This window comes from Mytilus galloprovincialis, chromosome 1, assembly GCF_965363235.1.
Source record: "Mytilus galloprovincialis chromosome 1, xbMytGall1.hap1.1, whole genome shotgun sequence".
Classification (NCBI taxonomy): Eukaryota; Metazoa; Mollusca; class Bivalvia; order Mytilida; family Mytilidae; genus Mytilus; species Mytilus galloprovincialis.
This window is the reverse complement of record NC_134838.1, coordinates 121007537-121028703: the sequence shown is the minus strand read 5'-3', so window position 1 is coordinate 121028703 and position 21167 is coordinate 121007537. Positions and strand designations below refer to the sequence as shown.

General features: G+C 31.4%; 2 protein-coding genes and 1 long non-coding RNA gene across 5 annotated transcripts in view; 1 reads left to right on the top strand and 2 right to left on the bottom strand.

Moving 5' to 3' along the window:
* LOC143055520 (cytochrome P450 10-like) overlaps nt 1-21167 on the top strand; it is a 107216-nt gene that overhangs the window by 41401 nt on the left and 44648 nt on the right. The gene's annotated exons all lie outside the window — the stretch shown is intronic.
* Nucleotides 1-21167, bottom strand: part of LOC143055475 (putative ferric-chelate reductase 1) — a 35514-nt gene that overhangs the window by 7921 nt on the left and 6426 nt on the right. For all 3 annotated transcript variants that reach the window (XM_076228633.1, XM_076228641.1, XM_076228625.1), the window contains exons 3-7: nt 15637-15699; nt 13940-14131; nt 12860-12955; nt 11983-12127; nt 2205-2315 (exon numbers count right to left, since the gene is read on the bottom strand). In XM_076228633.1, the coding sequence (XP_076084748.1) occupies nt 2205-2315; nt 11983-12127; nt 12860-12955; nt 13940-14131; nt 15637-15690 (598 nt within the window). In that variant the 5' untranslated portion in view covers nt 15691-15699. The remainder of the gene's footprint in view (nt 1-2204; nt 2316-11982; nt 12128-12859; nt 12956-13939; nt 14132-15636; nt 15700-21167) is intronic.
* LOC143055496 (uncharacterized) lies at nt 4979-11971 on the bottom strand. Its single transcript, XR_012972054.1, has 3 exons — nt 11664-11971; nt 10889-11047; nt 4979-8342 (listed from the first exon to the last, which is right to left on the bottom strand). It is a non-coding gene; the product is annotated as an uncharacterized LOC143055496 (long non-coding RNA).

Genomic DNA, 21167 nt, shown 5'->3' with positions numbered 1-21167 from the left:
GAGTAGTATCAATATGAAGCATCTGAACCCTAATGTGGGTAATAATAGTTCCCAATAGTAAGGAGAGTAGTATCAATATGAAGCATCTGAACCCTAATGTGGGTAATAATAGTTCCCAATAGTAAGGAGAGTAGTGTCTATATGAAGCATCTGAACCCTAATGTGGGTAATAATAGTTCCCAATAGTAAGAAGAGTAGTATCTATATGAAGCATCTGAACCCTAATGTGGGTAATAATAGTTCCCAATAGTAAGAAGAGTAGTATCAATATGAAGCATCTGAACCCTAATGTGGGTAATAATAGTTCCCAATAGTAAGAAGAGTAGTATCAATATGAAGCATCTGAACCCTAATGTGGGTAATAATAGTTCCCAATAGTAAGGAGAGTAGTGTCTATATGAAGCATCTGAACCCTAATGTGGGTAATAATAGTTCCCAATAGTAAGAAGAGTAGTATCTATATGAAGCATCTGAACCCTAATGTGGGTAATAATAGTTCCCAATAGTAAGGAGAGTAGTGTCTATATGAAGCATCTGAACCCTAATGTGGGTAATAATAGTTCCCAATAGTAAGGAGAGTAGTGTCTATATGAAGCATCTGAACCCTAATGTGGGTAATAATAGTTCCCAATAGTAAGAAGAGTAGTATCTATATGAAGCATCTGAACCCTAATGTGGGTAATAATAGTTCCCAATAGTAAGGAGAGTAGTGTCTATATGAAGCATCTGAACCCTAATGTGGGTAATAATAGTTCCCAATAGTAAGGAGAGTAGTATCAATATGAAGCATCTGAACCCTAATGTGGGTAATAATAGTTCCCAATAGTAAGGAGAGTAGTGTCAATATGAAGCATCTGAACCCTAATGTGGGTAATAATAGTTCCCAATAGTAAGGAGAGTAGTGTCTATATGAAGCATCTGAACCCTAATGTGGGTAATAATAGTTCCCAATAGTAAGAAGAGTAGTGTCTATATGAAGCATCTGAACCCTAATGTGGGTAATAATAGTTCCCAATAGTAAGGAGAGTAGTGTCTATATGAAGCATCTGAACCCTAATGTGGGTAATAATAGTTCCCAATAGTAAGAAGAGTAGTGTCTATATGAAGCATCTGAACCCTAATGTGGGTAATAATAGTTCCCAATAGTAAGGAAAGTAGTGTCTATATGAAGCATCTGAACCCTAATGTGGGTAATAATAGTTCCCAATAGTAAGGAGAGTGGTGTCTATATGAAGCATCTGAACCCTAATGTGGGTAATAATAGTTCCCAATAGTAAGGAGAGTAGTATCAATATGAAGCATCTGAACCCTAATGTGGGTAATAATAGTTCCCAATAGTAAGGAGAGTAGTGTCAATATGAAGCATCTGAACCCTAATGTGGGTAATAATAGTTCCCAATAGTAAGGAGAGTAGTGTCTATATGAAGCATCTGAACCCTAATGTGGGTAATAATAGTTCCCAATAGTAAGAAGAGTAGTGTCTATATGAAGCATCTGAACCCTAATGTGGGTAATAATAGTTCCCAATAGTAAGGAGAGTAGTGTCTATATGAAGCATCTGAACCCTAATGTGGGTAATAATAGTTCCCAATAGAAAGGAGAGTAGTGTCTATATGAAGCATCTGAACCCTAATGTGGGTAATAATAGTTCCCAATAGTAAGGAGAGTAGTGTCTATATGAAGCATCTGAACCCTAATGTGGGTAATAATAGTTCCCAATAGAAAGGAGAGTTATACAAATAAGGTAAATTCCAATACATCTTCTGCCTAAATAATTTATTATTCACAGTGTTATATCTAATATGGTACAGCATTCCATTTTTCTATAGATTTAAGTATATGTGCATGTGTTTATAATCTAGAATAGTGTTTTCACAATTATGACTGTCAATAGTCAATAACTCTGGAATAACAAAGCAAAACATTTTCCAAATCACAATAGTGTAGTAATGGGATCAAAGCAAACTTTAGATAGTGCTTGACTAATGTGGCTGTCTTTTTAAAGGTGGAAAAAGCTTAATTCCCCAACATTGAAATGTGAAAGTAAGAGCAAGGCATGATATTCTATTGGCACATATTTATGAATTGTTATTTAATGATTATTATGGATTGAGATTATTTATAGATAGAGTTTTTTTCTTTCAGATTTTTAATTATTCATTTTCTATTGCATGTGTTAACATTTCTGCTATAAGTTTTCTTACCATGAAGTTTCAACATAATATTCATTGGTGATCCACCTATGACATCATACTTCTGAAGGTCAACTTTCTCTGCAGATATCTTGGGTGTGATGTCATGCTTATTTTTAGAACCTGAAAAATTAAAAATGATAAATAGAAATTTACTTTTCTTGAATTTTTAATTTTATATACCCAATAATTCTTGCACTAGACCATATCAAGTTTGTTGCATTTTCGCCCCAAAAAAAATGGTTTTAATGAACACCATTCATGAGTTTAGGGTCATCATTACTTCCCACTCATTTTAAAATAGTGTGTAAAAAAATCTATGCCATATTGCACAAATTATTCATCAAATTAACTTCCCTATAATCAGCACTAATGCCTAGGGAATTGTAAAGTAGCTTTGGAACAAAAATTTTTCCAGTTTATCCTGCATAATAGCAATCAGGAAGACATTTGAAGAACTTTAATAGTGCTGGGATACACGCAATCCCCTCTATCTTGTAAACAACATCATAAAGGCACCCATAATTGACAAACTCTTCCAGTGAAGAACATAACTCAAAAGTGGTCTATAAAATCTTGGTGCATTTATGGTGTTTTATGTGTTCACCTTTTCTGTTAAAAGTTCCCACCTTAAATAAAACAAATATATATATATATATCTGGATCTTTTCATATGGATCTCTTTCAAAGAAGAGCTTCAGAGTAGTGCCATAAAGATTGGAAAAATTTTTGAGTTTAAAAATTTGTTCAATTGCCATAATATCAAACCAATTAAAATGCAGGAATACAGTGGTTAAAATTCTCATATTTATTTTTATAGCACTGAAGCCAAATACATATAATTATATTGTAATTTTAATGCTATGTAGGATTTGTCTCTCTCTTATAAGTCATGTTAGTAGGTATTTGAGTAAAGTTATAATTGAAAAAGTCAGGAACATAGGTTTAAGTATATAAACACTGACAACATCCCATTTTCTATCTTATAAATAATTATTTTAAAGTTATTTATGACAAGTATTATAGATGACTTAAACTAAGTACCCTCTTTAGCATTCAATGACAAAAATGATTTCAGTTCCAAACCGGCTGAAGGGAAACTGGAAATATAAATTCCAAAAAGTCAAAATTATTTAAGCCATAAACATCTTCAATCTACTAATCTGCCAAGTCTAAAAATGTTGAACAAAATGGTTGGAGTTAAAATGCCGCAAGGTATAAATACCCTCTTTTACGTCTTTTCAGATGGACAGTTTTAAGAGTCAAGAGGTTTCTAAACCTGTAATAGTGATTTTTATAAGTTTCAAGCATTTTACCCAATAGCCAGGGAATATTGAATGTAACAATGTATGAATAATGATTCCTAAAGAAATATGTTCCAGAGCAATTAACACAGAACATTATTTAAATTTCAAAATTGAGAATGGAAATGTGGAATGTTTTAAAAGAGACAATAACACAACTAAACAGCAGAAACAGCCCAGAACAACCAATGGGTCTTCAACACAGCCAAACTCCGGACAGTGATCGTTTCCGTTCCGGAACTATTTTCCTTTACTCCATCAATCACTGCCACCGGCTTTCGAAATTCGTTCCAAATTTTGGAACGATTATCTACGCAATAAATTTCCTCAGAACCATTAGTTACCGGCTTGAAAAACTTCAATTTTATAATTTCTTCCCAAAATTTAAACAACTTTTCCTAGATTTAAAAAATGAGCATTACATTTAAGTCCCACACAGGACCTTTATTATGTGTGCATTCTTATCTAAGTTATCTTCCCCAACCCTTTGGAAAGTAAACATGGAGGGAAACGTGAATCAGATATATTGAAATGTATGTTAGGCGCATAGTCCCTCCTAAGTCCAAAAGGAAAACAAGCCCAAATGCTGCAACATAAACTTGGACAGGTACAAATGATGATTTGAATTTGAATATGCGGTTATCAACGGAGGAAGTTTGGTCTACCAAATTATGCAAGCCTTTCCATGTTTCCTTTTCTCACTATGAACATAAAGGGACATATTTTATCCATTTAAAGTCGGATCCAGGGTGGCCCAGCCCCCCTTTTCCCTGGAAAATGTTGGTTTATTATATAGGGAATCACTGAAGCATGACTGGAACCAACAACCCCCCCTTTTTTTAGGTCAGTCAGTGCCCCTTTCCATAATATAAGACTGTAGGTTCATATCATTTCCGTTCAAGGTTTAACATTGTTAGTAAAAAATACCAGATAGAAGTATGGTTCTCTGGGAAAAGTTTTTGCACATAACATAAACATGATAAAAATGTGCCATTTTCATTCTTTTCACTTTTGTACTTTCACTATGACAAGACATTCTCAGTATGAAGTAAAGAGGTTGTCAGTTAGACTACAACCCTACATATATAAACTTTAAAGTTTGCATCATGGACATATAGTGAAACACATTTGTGACTAATTATATGTTCACTAACTTGATTAACACATAATGTATTGGCCATTTGATTTTTACACAATGAAACAGAAAGTCTTAGGCAGCAACCATTTTATTTTTTTTGGGGGGGGGAGGCTATGGATTTTATTCTGGACAAACCAACAAGTTGAAAACAATTTTTTTCTTTCAATTTTAGCATTACATATAGTGGCAGCAGAATTTTTTTTTTCTCAGGGTCAAAAACAAATTATTTTTTTCTCCAAAAACTGGAAACAAACTTTTTTTCCAAAAAAATCCATAGCCCCCCCCTCCCCCCCCACCAGAAAATCAAATGGTTGCTGACATGTATGATCATGATGATTAAAATATGGAGTTCAGGTATGATTGCTAATGTGACTATCCACCAAAGTTCAAATGATATTGATTTAAGCAACTATATGTTATAAGGTATAACCTGCATGTGCCACAGTCTTCAATGACTAAAACTTATTTAGTAATCTCAGTCATTTTGTCATGTAAAACCTTACAAAATGTGACATATTTTCACATGTGTTCCAGATTTTCTTACCTACAATAGCAATTATAATGTTTATTCAGTTTTATTTTATTTGTAGAACAACCACACATCCAAGAGTTAATGCAGACTGGAACTTTTTTATGACATCATCAATTCAAGTATGAATATGGTCAGTCTTTCATTTTATCAATCATGACAGAGGTGTAATAAAACAAGAAAATCCATGAAATCAGCATTTATTTACGTTGTATCTATAATAATTGTTTTCAAAAGTGAATTGTTAAAATAAGTTTGTTCCTTCCAAACTATAATGCCCTGTTGGCATGGTTTGGTGCCGCTAGATACTACCCAGAGGTGGAACCCTGAACAATAATGGACACAACATTCAAGCTTGATATACAGATCTCAATTGGGATTGTGATTATATATATATTTGACATAGCTTGATTTCTGGCACAGATTGAATGTGGACTAAGAACTTTAAATTTTAAAACTGGATATTTTCCTTATATGTACATGTAATATGGTATAATATCCAAAATATAAATACATGTTGAGATTCAGCATATCAAAGAATCAGAAGAATTGAACTTTTAATGAAAACTAATTAAGTTTAGTTTTGGACCCTTAGGACTTCAATGTGGACTAATTTAATAATGGGGCTCAAAATCTAAATTCATGGTTAGATTCAGCATAACAAAAAACCCTTAATATTTATTTTTTATAAAAATCAAACAAAAACTTTTTGGACCGGTTGGACCATCTTGTACAGATCCGTTCTCTTATACATTAGTTATTGTCTAAAAACTAAATGTCTCCCAATGGTGACATCACCATACCATTACACAGCCACAAATTTCTAGCAGTTGTATAAAAAAATTGATCAATGCAGTTTAAATTTGTTACTTCCGAGAGAGAAAACAAACCTGCCCCCCTTTCAATAGATGAATGGTACATGTAGGTGTAATGGTCCTAATAATTATGAATCCTATCCTTGTTCAAGCATTTTTATGATTTTACCTAGACACCTATGAAATAATTCTTTGAAATACTGAACCTTGCTGCATTAACTTTTATTGTATTTTTATTACTGCTCATCAAAACATTATCTTGACTCCTTCTCTCTTACATTATTGTACATATACTCTTTACTTTTACTGCACATTAACCAATTTCAATTATTTAATATACATGATTGGGGACTGGGTTTTAAGCTAACAGATACCTTGGTAGCTGTTACACCCAAATTATGTCCTGATACTCTTGGCATGAACAATAATTGTTATTGTTAGTTGTGTGCATTAAACCAGTGATGAATATATGTACTGTAAATCAATTGCTAATATTTCAAAATCTTTGAAAAGGAATCTGGTCCAGTTGCCTGTTTGTCACTGCTAAATCATTGCATCACTAGCAATTAAAATCTCATAATTTTTATTCAGTAAGGAAACACAAGAGTGCACACACTGAAATGTTTCGCCTTCTTTATTAATCATGGATATTATGTTGATAGTCCTAAATATAAAGCTTTATTTCAACTGTCACATAAACATAACATTAACCAAGAAAACTGAAAAGAAAAGACCAATGAACCATGAAAATGAGGTCAAGGTCAGATGAACTATGCCAGGCAGACATGTACAGCTAACAATTCTTCCTATAGTTGACCTATTGCTTATAGTTTAAAAAAAACAGACCAAAACACAAAACTTTAACACTGAGCAATGAACTGTGAAAGTGAGGTCAAGGTCAAATAAAACCTGCGCAACTGATATATAGATCATAAAATATTTCCATACACCAAATATAGTTGACCTATTGCATATAGTATTAGAAAAAAAAGACCAAAACTCAAAGACTTAACTTTGACCACTGAACCATGAAAATGAGGTCAAGGTCAGATGACACCTGCCAGTTTGACATGTACACCTTACAGTGCTTCCATACACCGAATATACTAGACCTATTGCTTATAGTATCTGAGATATGGACTTGACCACCAAAACTTAACCTTGTTCACTGATCCATGAAATGAGGTCAAAGTCAAGTGAAAACTGTCTGATGGGCATGAGGAACTTGCAAGCTACGCACATACCAACTATAGTTATCCTTTTACTTATGATAAGAGAGAATTTCACACTACAAAAAATCTTATTTTTTTTTCAAGTAGTTACTGAACCATGAAAATGAGGTCAAGGACATTGGACATGTGACTGACGAAAACTTTGTAATATGAAGCATCTATATACAATGTATGAAGCATCCAGGTCTTCCACCTTCTAAAATATAAAGCTTTTAAGAAGTAAGCTAACACAGCCCCCGCCAGATCACTATCCCTATGTAGAGCTTTCTGCAACAAAAGTCGCAGGCTCGATAAAAAACTGGAAGCTACATGGAGCTTGCATATCTCATATGGTAATATATGCCATAATTATTTTAACATCAAATTCATGACAAAAATGAATGTCATTGTAGTAAATGCAGTTGTAATACTGCATTTTTTTATGCATAAAATCTACTATTTAATCAAAAGTGTTTACAATGTATCCATTTTGAGATCGGGTTAACCCTGTTAAAGTGTTTGCACAATAATAATTCATTTGCGAGATGATTTTATTTCTGTTTTCTTTTTGTTGATAGCAGATCTTTATTTGTTGGGCTATAAATTTGAATATATTCACACTTTTTGATGAATGGCCAATTGAATGTTTTAAACTATTATGTTTTGGAAAATTGTATTCAACTTTAGTCTTGTGTTTTGTGTTGTTGGGATGCTGTCCAATGAACCTAACCCCAAATCTCCTTGTATTCATATGTTTATATATTTGGAAAAAAGTTAAATCAGATTTAACTGTATTATTTGGCTAAAACTGAGATAAAAATATTCTTTATATCTATTTTAATTATAAACAACAATACATGTATGTTCATGATTAATTTATGAAGACATACAATTTTTTGAAAACAACAATCAATAAAACGAAAATAAATATTTAAAAATGCACACAAACTTTCATGCGCAGCTAGTATGCACTTCAATTCACTCATTGAAACGTGAATAATCCTTGTTTGAGAGTGCATTAGTCTTGTCTAGAAGTTATTTTTAAGTGTGAGTCTATTCCATTTATGTATATACATGTAGAATCTCTGCAGGCTTTCAATGCTTCTCATGTAACTTGATACACTTCCAATGATTAGGTTGACATAATTGTGATCTGAAAATATATAAACATATTTTTTATAACTTTGTAACTTCTGGTAGGTAAGGGATGTATATGGTATGCCATTGTTTGTCCATCCATCCTTTAAAATCATTATGGCAACACTTTGTTCAATATCTCAAAGTAGTAGGGGCTAACTAAAAAAGGTTTTTATTTGGCCCAGATATTACTGCTAATTTAACAGTTATCCTAAATATTTCAAAATTTGTCCAAACTAGACTAAGGTACGCCATATTCAAAAAATAATGGTTTTTTTTTTTAAACTAAAGAGTTACATGTACATGTACCATGGCAATAAACTTAGACTAAATTTGTAAAATTTCTTAATTTTCCTTGTTTTTTGTCAAATAAAATTATATTTAAGACTGTATGTGCCCATCCAAGAAAAAATTTATATTTAGTGAGATTTTGTCTTATTTTGTTGTTTTGGAAATTGCATAAATTCTATATTTGTCCTCGTTTTCATGATGTAATTGTGACATTATCAGACAAAAAATATTATGTTTTTAATTTATGTTTCTTAAATTTATGCATTTCCAAACATAATGGGGCTTTTTGGAATAGTTTATATCTTTGGAACAATAATAGTCCTTTAATGCCCCTTCTCCTTTGCTTTGAACAATTTCTCATGAAATTTTAACACAAAATTTAGATTGAGTTCCCTTTTAATTTTTTTATTTTTTGGAGTCTCTTTCAAAAGTTGCAGGACCTATCAGATTTAGGGTATTTTTCACATCTCCTATTAAGCTTGAGTTTGCTTAGAGTAAATAATCTAGATCTGTACTAAGTGTCTTTCAGTTGTTTGGATGTAATAGTACCTGACCATGCCCCTTTTTTTTTTGGTTTTATTTAATTCTACTTGTTTCCATTTATTTAACAAGATTTAGACTTTTTCAACTGAATTTTATAGTTTGTTTTTATTTTGTACTCTTACACCACTGTCCCAAGATAAGGGGAGGGTTGGGCCCCAGCTAACATGTTTAACCCGATACATTATGTATGTCTGTGTCTGTCCCAATTCAGGAGCCTTTATTTCAGTGGTTGTTGTTTGATGTGTCACATATTTGTTTTTCGTTCATTATTTTGTACATACATGTATTATAACTTAGGCCAAATTTCTAGTTTTGTTTCACATTTGTCATTTCAGTGTATTTTATAGCTCTCAGAGTGGTATGGGCTTTACTCATTGTTTAAGACTGTACTATGACCTACTATAGGCTACAGTTGTTAACTTCTGTCATTTGGTTTTCTCATTGGCAATCATACAACATACTCTTTTTTTTATATTCACAGTTTATAGTATAAACCATGTAGTTGTATCTACAATTTGATCATATAATTTATATCACCATAGGAAATATTAGTAATTTAAAAAAAAACAACGTTTGTGAGTATTTGTTTTAATATATAATTTGGTCCTGTATTTACTCAAATATATCTAGTAATAAACAGCTGCGCCATGAGCACATGATACGCCCGACATCTTGTGTGGAAGTTTTATGCAATACTCATAAATAGTTTCTGAGAAAGTTTTAAGCAATAACCATATATTGTTTTTGAGACACGGCGGGACATGTGAAACCCCCAACCCTGTTTTTTTTTTTACAAAAAACTAAATATCACTAAAATAAAATTTTGAATCAAAACCAAAAAGTATACAGATCTTTAGATTAATATAACAAAGAAGTGTGTAAAGTTTTAAGCAATAATCATAAATCATTTTTGAGATACGGCGCGACATGTAAAAAAACCCTCCCCTGTTTAACAAAATACTCAATAACTCCAAAATAAAGTTTTGAATCATCAACAAAAAGTATACAGATCTTTAGATTAATATAACAAAGAAGTGTGTAAAGTTTTAAGCAATAATCATAAATTGTTTTTGAGATACGGCACAACATGTAAAAAAAAACCTCCCCCTTTTTTACAAAATACTCAATAACTCAAAAATGAAATTTTGAATCATCACCAAAAAGTATACAGATCTTTAAATTAATATAACAAAGACATGTGTAAAGTTTTAAGCAATAATCATAAATCGTTTATGAGATATGGTGCGACATGTAAAAAACCCCTCCCCCTTTTTTACAAAATACTCAAGAACTCAAAAATAAAATTTTGAATCATCACCAAAAAGTATACAGATATTAAGATTAACATAACTAAGAAGTGTTTAAAGTTTTAAGCCATAATCAAGAATCGTTTTTGAGATATGGTGCGGCATGTGAAAAAAACACACCCCTGTTTTAGTTACAAAGTGCCGTAACTCAAAAAGTTTTAATCTTATTTTCACCAAAAAGTATACAGATCATTTGACCATCATAAGAAACAACTATGTTAAGTTTCATGAAATTTGGATAAGTCGTTCTCAAGTTACCGTGCGACATGTTTACGCCAGACAAACGGACGGACAGACAGACGGACGGACACCGGACATTTGTATACCATAATACGTCCCGTCAAAATTTTGACGGGCGTATAAAAACTAAATTTTGTAAACAAACCAATTTATAACTTTCATATATAGAAGACATACTTACTGTGTATCAGTTGATTTATATTGAAGCTACATGTACACTGTATTTAAATTTTCTCAAATTTTCATTCTGTTAGATTTCAAGTTTTAACAATAACTGTTAACATCTCCAAGGAAACTTAGAAATCAATAACTGTGTTCAAAATTCTTCTGGTTGAGGGAGCTGAAAGTAATAATGAAACAATAAAATGAGTACAACTAAAAATAAATTGTTGAAATGCAAGGACCTGCATTATTTAACATATAAAAAGTTTGAAAAATAGGAATGGGGAAGTATTATTGACAACCGAGTCTTAATATAATATAATATAAAGCCCTATACTGATCGTTCGTTTAAATAATGTATTTGAAGTCATGTGTTAATTTGGCATTATTTGCACCCCTTCCCCAGGAAATCCAAAATTTATCCCTATAGAGTCCAAATTTGTCTTTTGTAAAATATCTTGAATTCCACATGGAGCAGCTTCTCGGGTAAAATTTAGCCACTCTCCCAACATTTTATTCTGTTCTTCAAACAAGTTTATTAGCTGATGATTGGGTGTCAGTTCATTAAAAGTATGTCCAATTTAATATCAAAAGCTATAGCGTTAAGTGTTCTTTCAACTTCACGACAATTTTTTTTTTTATGTTTCTTCATTGACGAAGATTTTTTTATATGACAATATGCAACAAAGTCGATCGAGTTTTCATGCCAGAATTGAATTCTTCGACCTAACGATACAGAAATTTGCAAATTTTTCATTTTGTAAAATTATTTGGATTGAGTGCATTTTACTTACGGTTAGTGTTTTTATTCATATATACTGGTAAAGTTGATAACATTTATCCTCATTCAGCAACGTTCAGCCATATTTGCTTCAGTAGCAACAAAAGGTCAATCCGGGTCAAACTGCTTGAAGAGCGCGTAACGAAAAAAGACGAAGGCAGTGATTAGTGTAGAGTAGTATGCGGACCCGTATTCGGATCGGAACTGGAACTGCCGGGGAGTTTGCAACACAGCAAGAAAATTGCTCCAAGACCTGTGCTTCAGCGGGCCCATAACCATAAATTGTTATGTGATTGAGTCCATGGAGTTAAAATGTAAATTTCAATTATTACCAGAATTCCATTTTCCTGTTCCAAAGAACATATACCAGTCTGTATCAAAATCAATTCCTGCTGCGTTACTCTTCTCAGCTTCAAATGAACACATCAAAATCCCTGACGAGTAACTGTTTGTTTTTACTGTAATCCAGGGATCTCTCTGGAAATATCAATTCAAATTCAAAAACAAAATTGTTCTATTTTTTTTTAAAGAATATCAAAATCTGCTAATAAAATCTTGACCAAACCAATTCTGGTTTAGTCTTAAATTTTACAAAAATAACAAGGTTTCATCCTCAATTTCTTTGAAACAAACATTATTTAAAATAATCTGAAGGTTTACTCTTATATTTCAATCAGAAAATTTACCATACTGAATAAATGTTCTGAACCTTTTTAAAAAGACTACCATCAGTTGAACAATCAGATAATTTTACTTAAATAAACTATTGCACTATTGCTTAGTCCATTGTTTGTGGACCTTTTTACAAAGACCTAACTACTATCAGATACTCTTACTTACATAAGCTATTGCACTATTACTGTGCCACTTGATTGTGGATCTTTTACAAAGACCTGCATGACTACAATCAGTTACATAATCAGATATTTCTAAGGGGACAATCAAAGGGTCTCATGCTTTACATTTCTCTACCTTAAATTCCCACTTCTCTACCTCCCATTTAATACCTATTCCATTCTACTTTACTCAAACTTCTCTTCCCTTTACTCTTAGACTAAAATCATTCAAAAATATTTTTTTCTCAAAATATACAGTTCCCATTTTTTTCTCACCCTCCTCCCAATATTCCAGCCCCTAGCTCCTGCTTCCTGCACCCTCATTCTCATTCTCATCTTCCCACACTTCTGTCCAACCCTAAAGTCTACTTACTTGAGATATTTGAAGATTGTATTTGCCTGGGTTTGTGGACCTTTCTACAAAGACCTGAGTACCAGCAGTTATGCAGTCAAACACAGAGTCTGATCCCTGAATAATAAAAAAACATGCATGTTAATAATTGGTACAGTATCATAAAATTGAGAAAGGAAATTGGGAATGTGTCAAAGCGACAACAACCCGACCCTGTATATTAAGAAAATTCCACTACATAGAATATCTATTTCAGTCATTGATCCATGAGAACTTTATTATGGACACAAGAACTATTTAGTTATTATCAAAATCTTTCGACTATTTGAACTACAGGTAAGTACCAGTATATGTTTGACTAATATAAATGTTGAAGGATATTTAAGGCTGTATCATGCATCTGAGCTTTTGACTTTTTTCCATATTAACAAAAACATCTTACTCAAACTCCAATATAGACTCTTACTGCTAACCTCACCATGAATGCCAATTACTGTAGATTCATTATTTTTCGTTGAATACCAATTTTCTTGAATTTTGTTTTACAAAATTTCCATAGGGTTGTTATCAGACATTGGCAAAACCATAAAATCAAATATCCACAAAAGTGTAAGTGTTGCTCAATCCACGAAAATTGGAACCCATGAAAATAAATGTGTCCTCAGTAGTAATTATTTGGAGTTGATGTCATTAACCTAGAAGGATTGTATTCTCTTGGATATAGACTAAAGACTGCTAACCGCACTGTCAATGTCAACTAGAAGTTGAACGGGATTCATGCCATTATCTTCGATGGATTGTACTCTCTTGAATATAGATTCAGACTGTTAATCTCATCATGAATGTCACAATTATGTTTCACCTTGCAACACACTTTAAGTGTTTGTTCAAAGTTAGGAGCCTTTCAATAGTTCAGTTGTTGTCCTTGGTTCATGTCTGTCATATTTGTTTTTCATACATTGTTTTGTTATAAATTGGCCATGAGTTGTGTCATGATTTATTTTTTATGTCAGAGCCTATTATAAATGTGCCATGTTTAATGAAGTTAAATGTTTACATTACATATTGATAGGGATTAGTTTACATGATATAAAGTTTTACCATCTTGTCATCACTGGATAGAGCCACAGAAATCCAGTCACCACCACTAGATAATGAGGTTAATGAAGCCTTCATACTGATCTCCATCTTTGTTCCCACCTCTCTCCAAGTAACTTCAAATGTACAATCCCCTGAACAATCACTATAGCATCCTACACTGGAGCCACACTCTGTATTTTGTTTAAATGCCACCTATGATAAAAGTGCTGTTTTAATTACTGCAGACAGTTATATAATAGTTATCAAAGGTACCAGGAGTTTAATTTAGTACGCCAGACGCGCGTTTCATCTTCATAAGACTCATCAGTGACGCTCATATCAAAATATTTATTAAGCCAAACAAGTACAAAGTTGAAGAGCATTGAGGATATAACATTAATCTCAAATATATATTTATCACATCTAAGGGGTAATGAGGGTATATTGGATAGTGAATGAATAGTTTTGTTCATATGAGGTCAAAGATAAATAAGACATAATCAGTGAGTTCAGATATCACTTTTATGCTTTAAGCTTAATCAAACCACAACAGCAAAAAATTAAGCAAATGTATATGGCAAGCCGTTTTACTATTTATTCGAATTTCAAGATATCTCCTATAATATATCAGATATCTTATATAATATATAAGATATCTCCTTTAATATATAAGATATCTTATATAATTTCATTTTTATAAGATATCTCATATATTATATAAGATATCTTTAATGTTATATGAGATATCTTTGATGTTATCTAAGATATCTCATAAAGTTTATATGATATCTTATATACTTTATAAGATATCTTATAAAGTATATGAGATATCTTATAAACAATCTTTATATAAGATATCTTATATAACTTATAAGATATCTAATATAGTTCATAAGATATCTCATATAGTTTATAAGATATCTCATATAGTTTATAAGATATCATATATAGTTTATGAGATATCTTATAAAGACAATTATATAAGATATCTGATAAACTATATAAGATATCTTATAAACTATATAAGAAATCTTATAAACTATATAAGATATCTTATAAACTATATAAGATATCTTATAAACTTTAGGAGATATCTTATAAACTTATGTAACTTATAAACTAAATATGATATCTCCTATAATATATAAGATATCTTATATAATTTCATTTTTATGAGATATCTTGTATATTATATGAGATATCTTATATATTATATAAGATATCTTATATCTAAAGTATATGAGATATCTTATAAACAATTTTTATATAAGATATCTCATATAATGTATAAGATATCTTATATAGTTTATGAGATATCTTATAAAGCCAATTATATAAGATATCTGATAAATTATATGAGATATCTTATAAACTATATAAGATATCTTATATACTATATAAGATATCTTATATACTATATAAGATATCTTATATACTCTTATATACTATATAAGATATCTTATATACTATATAAGATATCTTATAAAGTTTATGAGATATCTTGAAGTAAGAATAAATAGCAAAACGGCTTGCCATAAATGCAAATTATTAGATCCCAAAAAGGAAATAAAAATATTAAAATTTATCATTTGCTTGAAGTGTTGAAATAATTTTTATTAATGAATTCTTAATATTTAATAATAACACGTAATCATAATACACCCTTCCCCCTGTTCTGTGTTCAGATTGTATTTAACTGTAAATAAATAAAGACTCACTGATGATTTACTCAGTATGCAAACTGCCAGTATATAATATACAAATCTTCCCATTGTTTATACCTGAAATTATAAAGGAAATATACAATAGAGTAAGATCACTTTGTGTCATGATTATGAAATCAGATTCTATAATTCATTTTCAAATGAAATATAAAGCTCACAGCAATATGACATCAAGAGGTATGGTTATAAATGCTTCTTTAGATGTACTAGGTAATAATCATATTAGAATATGAAGCCTTTAACAGGGATATGCAGGGCATTTTACACAGGGTTAAATGTACACATTTTGTGGATGTTGCAAGCAGAAAAATTTATAACGTGTATCTAGAACAATTCAAATTGTTGGAAAAGTAACAACCTATGACATTTAACTGAAAGTTATTTTTCACAGTGAAAAATACTAATACCTACACATCAAAAAAAATTAAATAGGATAATACAGCAATCAAATTTCAAATATTTTGCAGACATCAAGAAGACAGCATACATTGTACAGTCTTCGTACAATCAATAGGTGTCTACACAATATGCATGTGACAGCTATATCATTATACATGCATGGTCACAGAGGTAAGGTCATACATGTATAAGTATGGTCACAATGGTATGATTATAAAGGCATGGTCACAGTGGTGAGATTATAAACACATGGTCACAGTGGTATATACATGAATGGTCACAATCGAAAGGTGATAAATGAATGGACACAATGGCATGGTCATACATTAATGGTCACAGTGGTGTGGTCATAAATGCCTGGTCACAATGGTATTGCAATACATACATGGTCACAGTGGTATGGTCACTCATGCACATGTATGGTCAAAGTGATATGGTCATTCATATACATGTATGGCCACAGTGTTATGGTCATACATGTATATACATGTATATGTATGACCACAGTGGTATGGTTATACATGTACATGTATGTTCATAACTGTATCATAGTACATGCATAGTCACAGTGGAATATTCTTGCATGTACACATGCATTGTCACAGAGATGTAATCACACATGGATGGAATAGTCAAACACTGATGGTCCTGCATGCAGGGTCACAGTGAAATGACTTAACATGCATGCTTATAGGTGTTTGAAACATTTAAAGTGTGTTAACAAACATCCATCTTGGAAGAAAAATAAATTGTAATCAAATAAACCTGACAATTTACCTGTGTATGATATGACAAAGGTTTTTTCAAACGTGATGATTTTCTAAAAAATGCTTAGTATTTCACAGTGGTATCATACTTTAACTTTGTTTAAACCACTTTAACTTTGAGTTAAGCCTTCCAATTGATATTTTATAGTGTGTTTTTCTATGTTGTGATGTTATACTATTGTTTCAGAAAAAGGGAGAAGGTTTGGTACCATTAAAACGTTTAATCCCGCTGCAAATGTTTGCACCAGTCCTAAGTCAGAAATCTGATGTACAGTAGTTGTTCATACATGTTTCTCGTTTCTCGTTTTTATATAGATTAGACCATTGGTTTTCCTGTTTGAATAATTTTACACTAGTAGTTTTTGGGGCCCTTTATAGCTTGCTGTTCGGTGTGAGCCAAGGCTCCGTGTTGAAGGCCGTACCTTGACCTATAATGGTTTACTTTTATAAATTGTTACTTGGATGGAGAGTTGTCTCATTGGCACTCATACATCATCTTCCTATATCTATCTACTCTTTAATGTCATGCTGTTGTTAATGTATTAGCCTTTTTATAAAAAATTTTCCCAAGAGATTCTCCATCCTCTTGACCAAGCCTTGATTTCAATAATTGTTTGAGAACTGTACTATTATGATCAAGATATTTCAATTATTGACTGATCTAAAGGTTTACAGTGACAGAAACTTCTATGGCCATAAATATGTTTATAAAATAGGTTTTCTGACTTACTGACATGCTGCATACCACAATAACACAACAGAGGTAGCAGAAAAGGGTACTAGTAGCAACAGTGGGAAAGCTTTTGAGAAAATCAATGTGTCTACAAATCAGATCAAACATGATATAGGGCAAAAAATAGTAACAACTGAAATAGTTGACTGTTGGTGTATAGTACTGATTACTGTTACAGTTTATTGTAACCTGATTCTACCATTCCATTTATTTAATTAAAGTTCAGACTAATTAATATACCTTTCATAATGTCTGCAATAACCTAAGTACAGCAGTAGTTGTTATAAATTAAGATAATTTTCATTTGCTGCCCACAAATGTAACAGCTTAATCCAGTTAATTATTATTGTTATTATTACTGAAAACAATGTTAGCTTAGTTTGTGACTGACAGTGTGATCTTAATTTATTCTGATAATTGTGACAGACAAGACTACATTAACTGTCTGAAAAAATGTCATTTGGCTTCAAAAATAACAATTACATATACATGTACTACAAATATACCAATCCTATCTTATTAATTAAACAAAATTGCATTTCTGCAAACAGTTAATGTTGTTTGATTACAGAGGATGAAAATTATTAAATTTATTCACATGTGAAATATTCTGTTCTTATTTTACTGGAAAATCATTGCATTTCGTTGCTACCAATGAATCAAATTTATTAAATTCAACTTTTTTTGAGTTATGTACTTAATTGTCTCAGTTGAATTTAGCTGTCACCTGACCTACATAGTTGCTTAAATAGGAAATTGAGTCAAACTGAAGCTTCTCAATAGTACAGATATCGGTCAAAGTTGTTGAAAACAAAAGTTTAAACTAGGGCACATTTTTTTGTCCCTAACACTGATTATGTACATTTTTCAAAAGACCTATTTTAGTGATGATCTAATGACCCTCAAGTGTTAACACTTGAATTAAGTAAACATTAATCAATCAATCTCAAGCTTTATAATGGATGTTTGTCTTTTAAAGGAATCCATCAGATAACATAGTAAAATTTGAAAATGAAAAAAAATTGTAATAGATATTTGTCTTTTAAATAATTCCATAGAAAAATTTCCAAAATTGTAATCAATATTGTTCTGTTGAGAAAATTCATCTATAGATAATCAATAGTCAGGCATGATGAATAATTAATATAATTTGTAATTCAATACATTAAAAGTTGAAAATTCCTTATGCTAATCTAAAATGAATGCAGTCAGTTAAGATGTATTCTTAATGGGCATATATATATATTGGTGGCCTTTCACTGGTTTCTTCTCTTTGTTTGAGTTGTTGTCTCTTTGACCCATTCCCTGTTTCCATTCTCCCAATTTTATAAATACTACAAAGTTATCTACCATCAATCATAACATCATACTGATAAGGAATGTACATTGTATGAAGAGAGTCTACATCTACATTGTATGAAGAGAGTCTACATCTACATTGTATGAAGAGAGTCTACATCTACATTGTATGATCAGAGTCTACATCTACATTGTATGAAGAGAGTTTACATCAAACAGACACCCACAGACCAAATAATGCCCTTACATATATAGGCAGGGTATAAAACAATTATGACCAACAGAAACCATCATCAACTACTATAAGCTTCTGGCTTTTTACAAGCACATAAAAGTATAGTAGAATTAAACCTGTTTTTAAATGCTTAATGTTTTGTCAAAACCCTGTAATGAAGATGTTATAACAGAACATTAGATTGAACTGTACACATTAGTGGAAAAGGACTTGTCATGTTACTTTTATTGACAAATAGATAGAATACTTAGATCATTTCTTAGGTTTATTAGTTAGAAAAAATGATTTGTGATATATGGAACTAATCATTATTAAAGTAAATTTTTTTTTAAAGTTTAAGTTAGATTAAATGCTTTCAATTAGATTACAATAAATGAATACTGTGTATTTGCGGTACCTGTAAATAACAAGAGGCTCTCAAGAGCCTGAATCGCTCACCTGGTAAACAATGCCTTATTGAACATATTGAACCATGCCAGGCAAACATGTACAGCTAACAATTCTTCAATATTACAAATATATATGACTTACTGTTTATAAATAAAGAAAATGAGACCAAAACACAAACACTTAAAACTTAGCAATGGACTGTGAAAATGAGGTCAAGTTCAAATAAAACCTGCGCAAATTGCAAATTGAAAATTTCAGGACAGGTAGACCTTGACCTAATAAATATTTTAACTTCTAGTCTTATTTGCTCTAAATGCTGGAGTTTTTTAGATATAAGCCAAAAACTGCATTTTACCCTGTGTTCTATTTTTAGCCATGACGGCCATGTTTTTAGACAAAATAGAAAATAAAACACAAACTTTATTTTATACACCCTACTGATCATTCAGTTGAAGTTTGGTTGAATTTGGTTGAGTAGTTTTAGAGGAGAAGATTTTTTAAAGTTAGCAAATATGATGAACAAATTGTGAAAAAATTGTCATTAAAGGACAATAACCCCTTAAGGGGTCAATTGACAATTTTGGTCATATTTAACTTATTTGTAGATCTTACTTTGCTGATCATTTTTGCTGTTTACAGTTTATCTTTATCTATAATGATATTCAAGATAATGACCAAAAACTGCAAAATTTCCTTAAAATTACCAATTAAGTGGCAGCAACCCAACAATTGTTTGTTTGATTCGTCTGAAAATTTCAGGGCTAATAGATCTTGACCTAATGAACATTTTTACCCCATGTCAGATTTGCTCTAAATGCTTTCGTTTTTGAGATATAAGCCAAAAACTGCATTTGACCCCTATGTTCTATTTAAAGTAAGGGCGGCCATGTTTTTTGACGGATCAAAAATCGAAGCACACACTTTGTGCAGGATAATCTAAGGAACTATCATGCTAAGTTTCATCCAAATCCATTCAGTAGTTTCAGAGGAGAAGATTTTTTAAAGTTAGCAAATATGATGAACAAATTGTGAAAAATTGTCATTAAAGGACATTTACCCCTTAAGGGGTCAATTGACAATTTTGGTCATATTAACCTATTTGTAGATCTTACTTTGCTGATCATTTTTGCTGTTTACAGTTTATCTTCATCTATAATAATATTCAAGATAATGACCAAAAACTGCAAAATTTCCTTAAAATTACCAATTAAGTGGCAGCAACCCAACAATGGTTTGTTTGATTCATCTGAAAATTTCTGGGCTGATAGATCTTGACCTAATGAACATTTTAACCCCATGTCAGATTTGCTCTAAATGCTTCCGTTTTTGAGATATAAGCCAAAAACTGCATTTGACCCCTATGTTCTATTTTAAGTAACGGCGGCCATGTTTTTTGACGGATCAAAAATCGAAGCACATAATTTGTGCAGGATAATCTAAGGAACAATCATTTTAAGTTTCATTCAAATCCATTCAGTAGTTTCAGAGGAGAAGATGTTTGAAAAATTGTTAACGACGACGACGACGACGACAGACGCCAAGTGATGAGAAAAGCTCACATGGCCTTTTAGGCCAGGTGAGCGAAAAATTGTCATTAAAGGACATTTACCCCTTAAGGGGTCAATTGACAATTTTGGTCATATTAACCTATTTGTAGATCTTACTTTGCTGATCATTTTTGCTGTTTACAGTTTATCTTTAT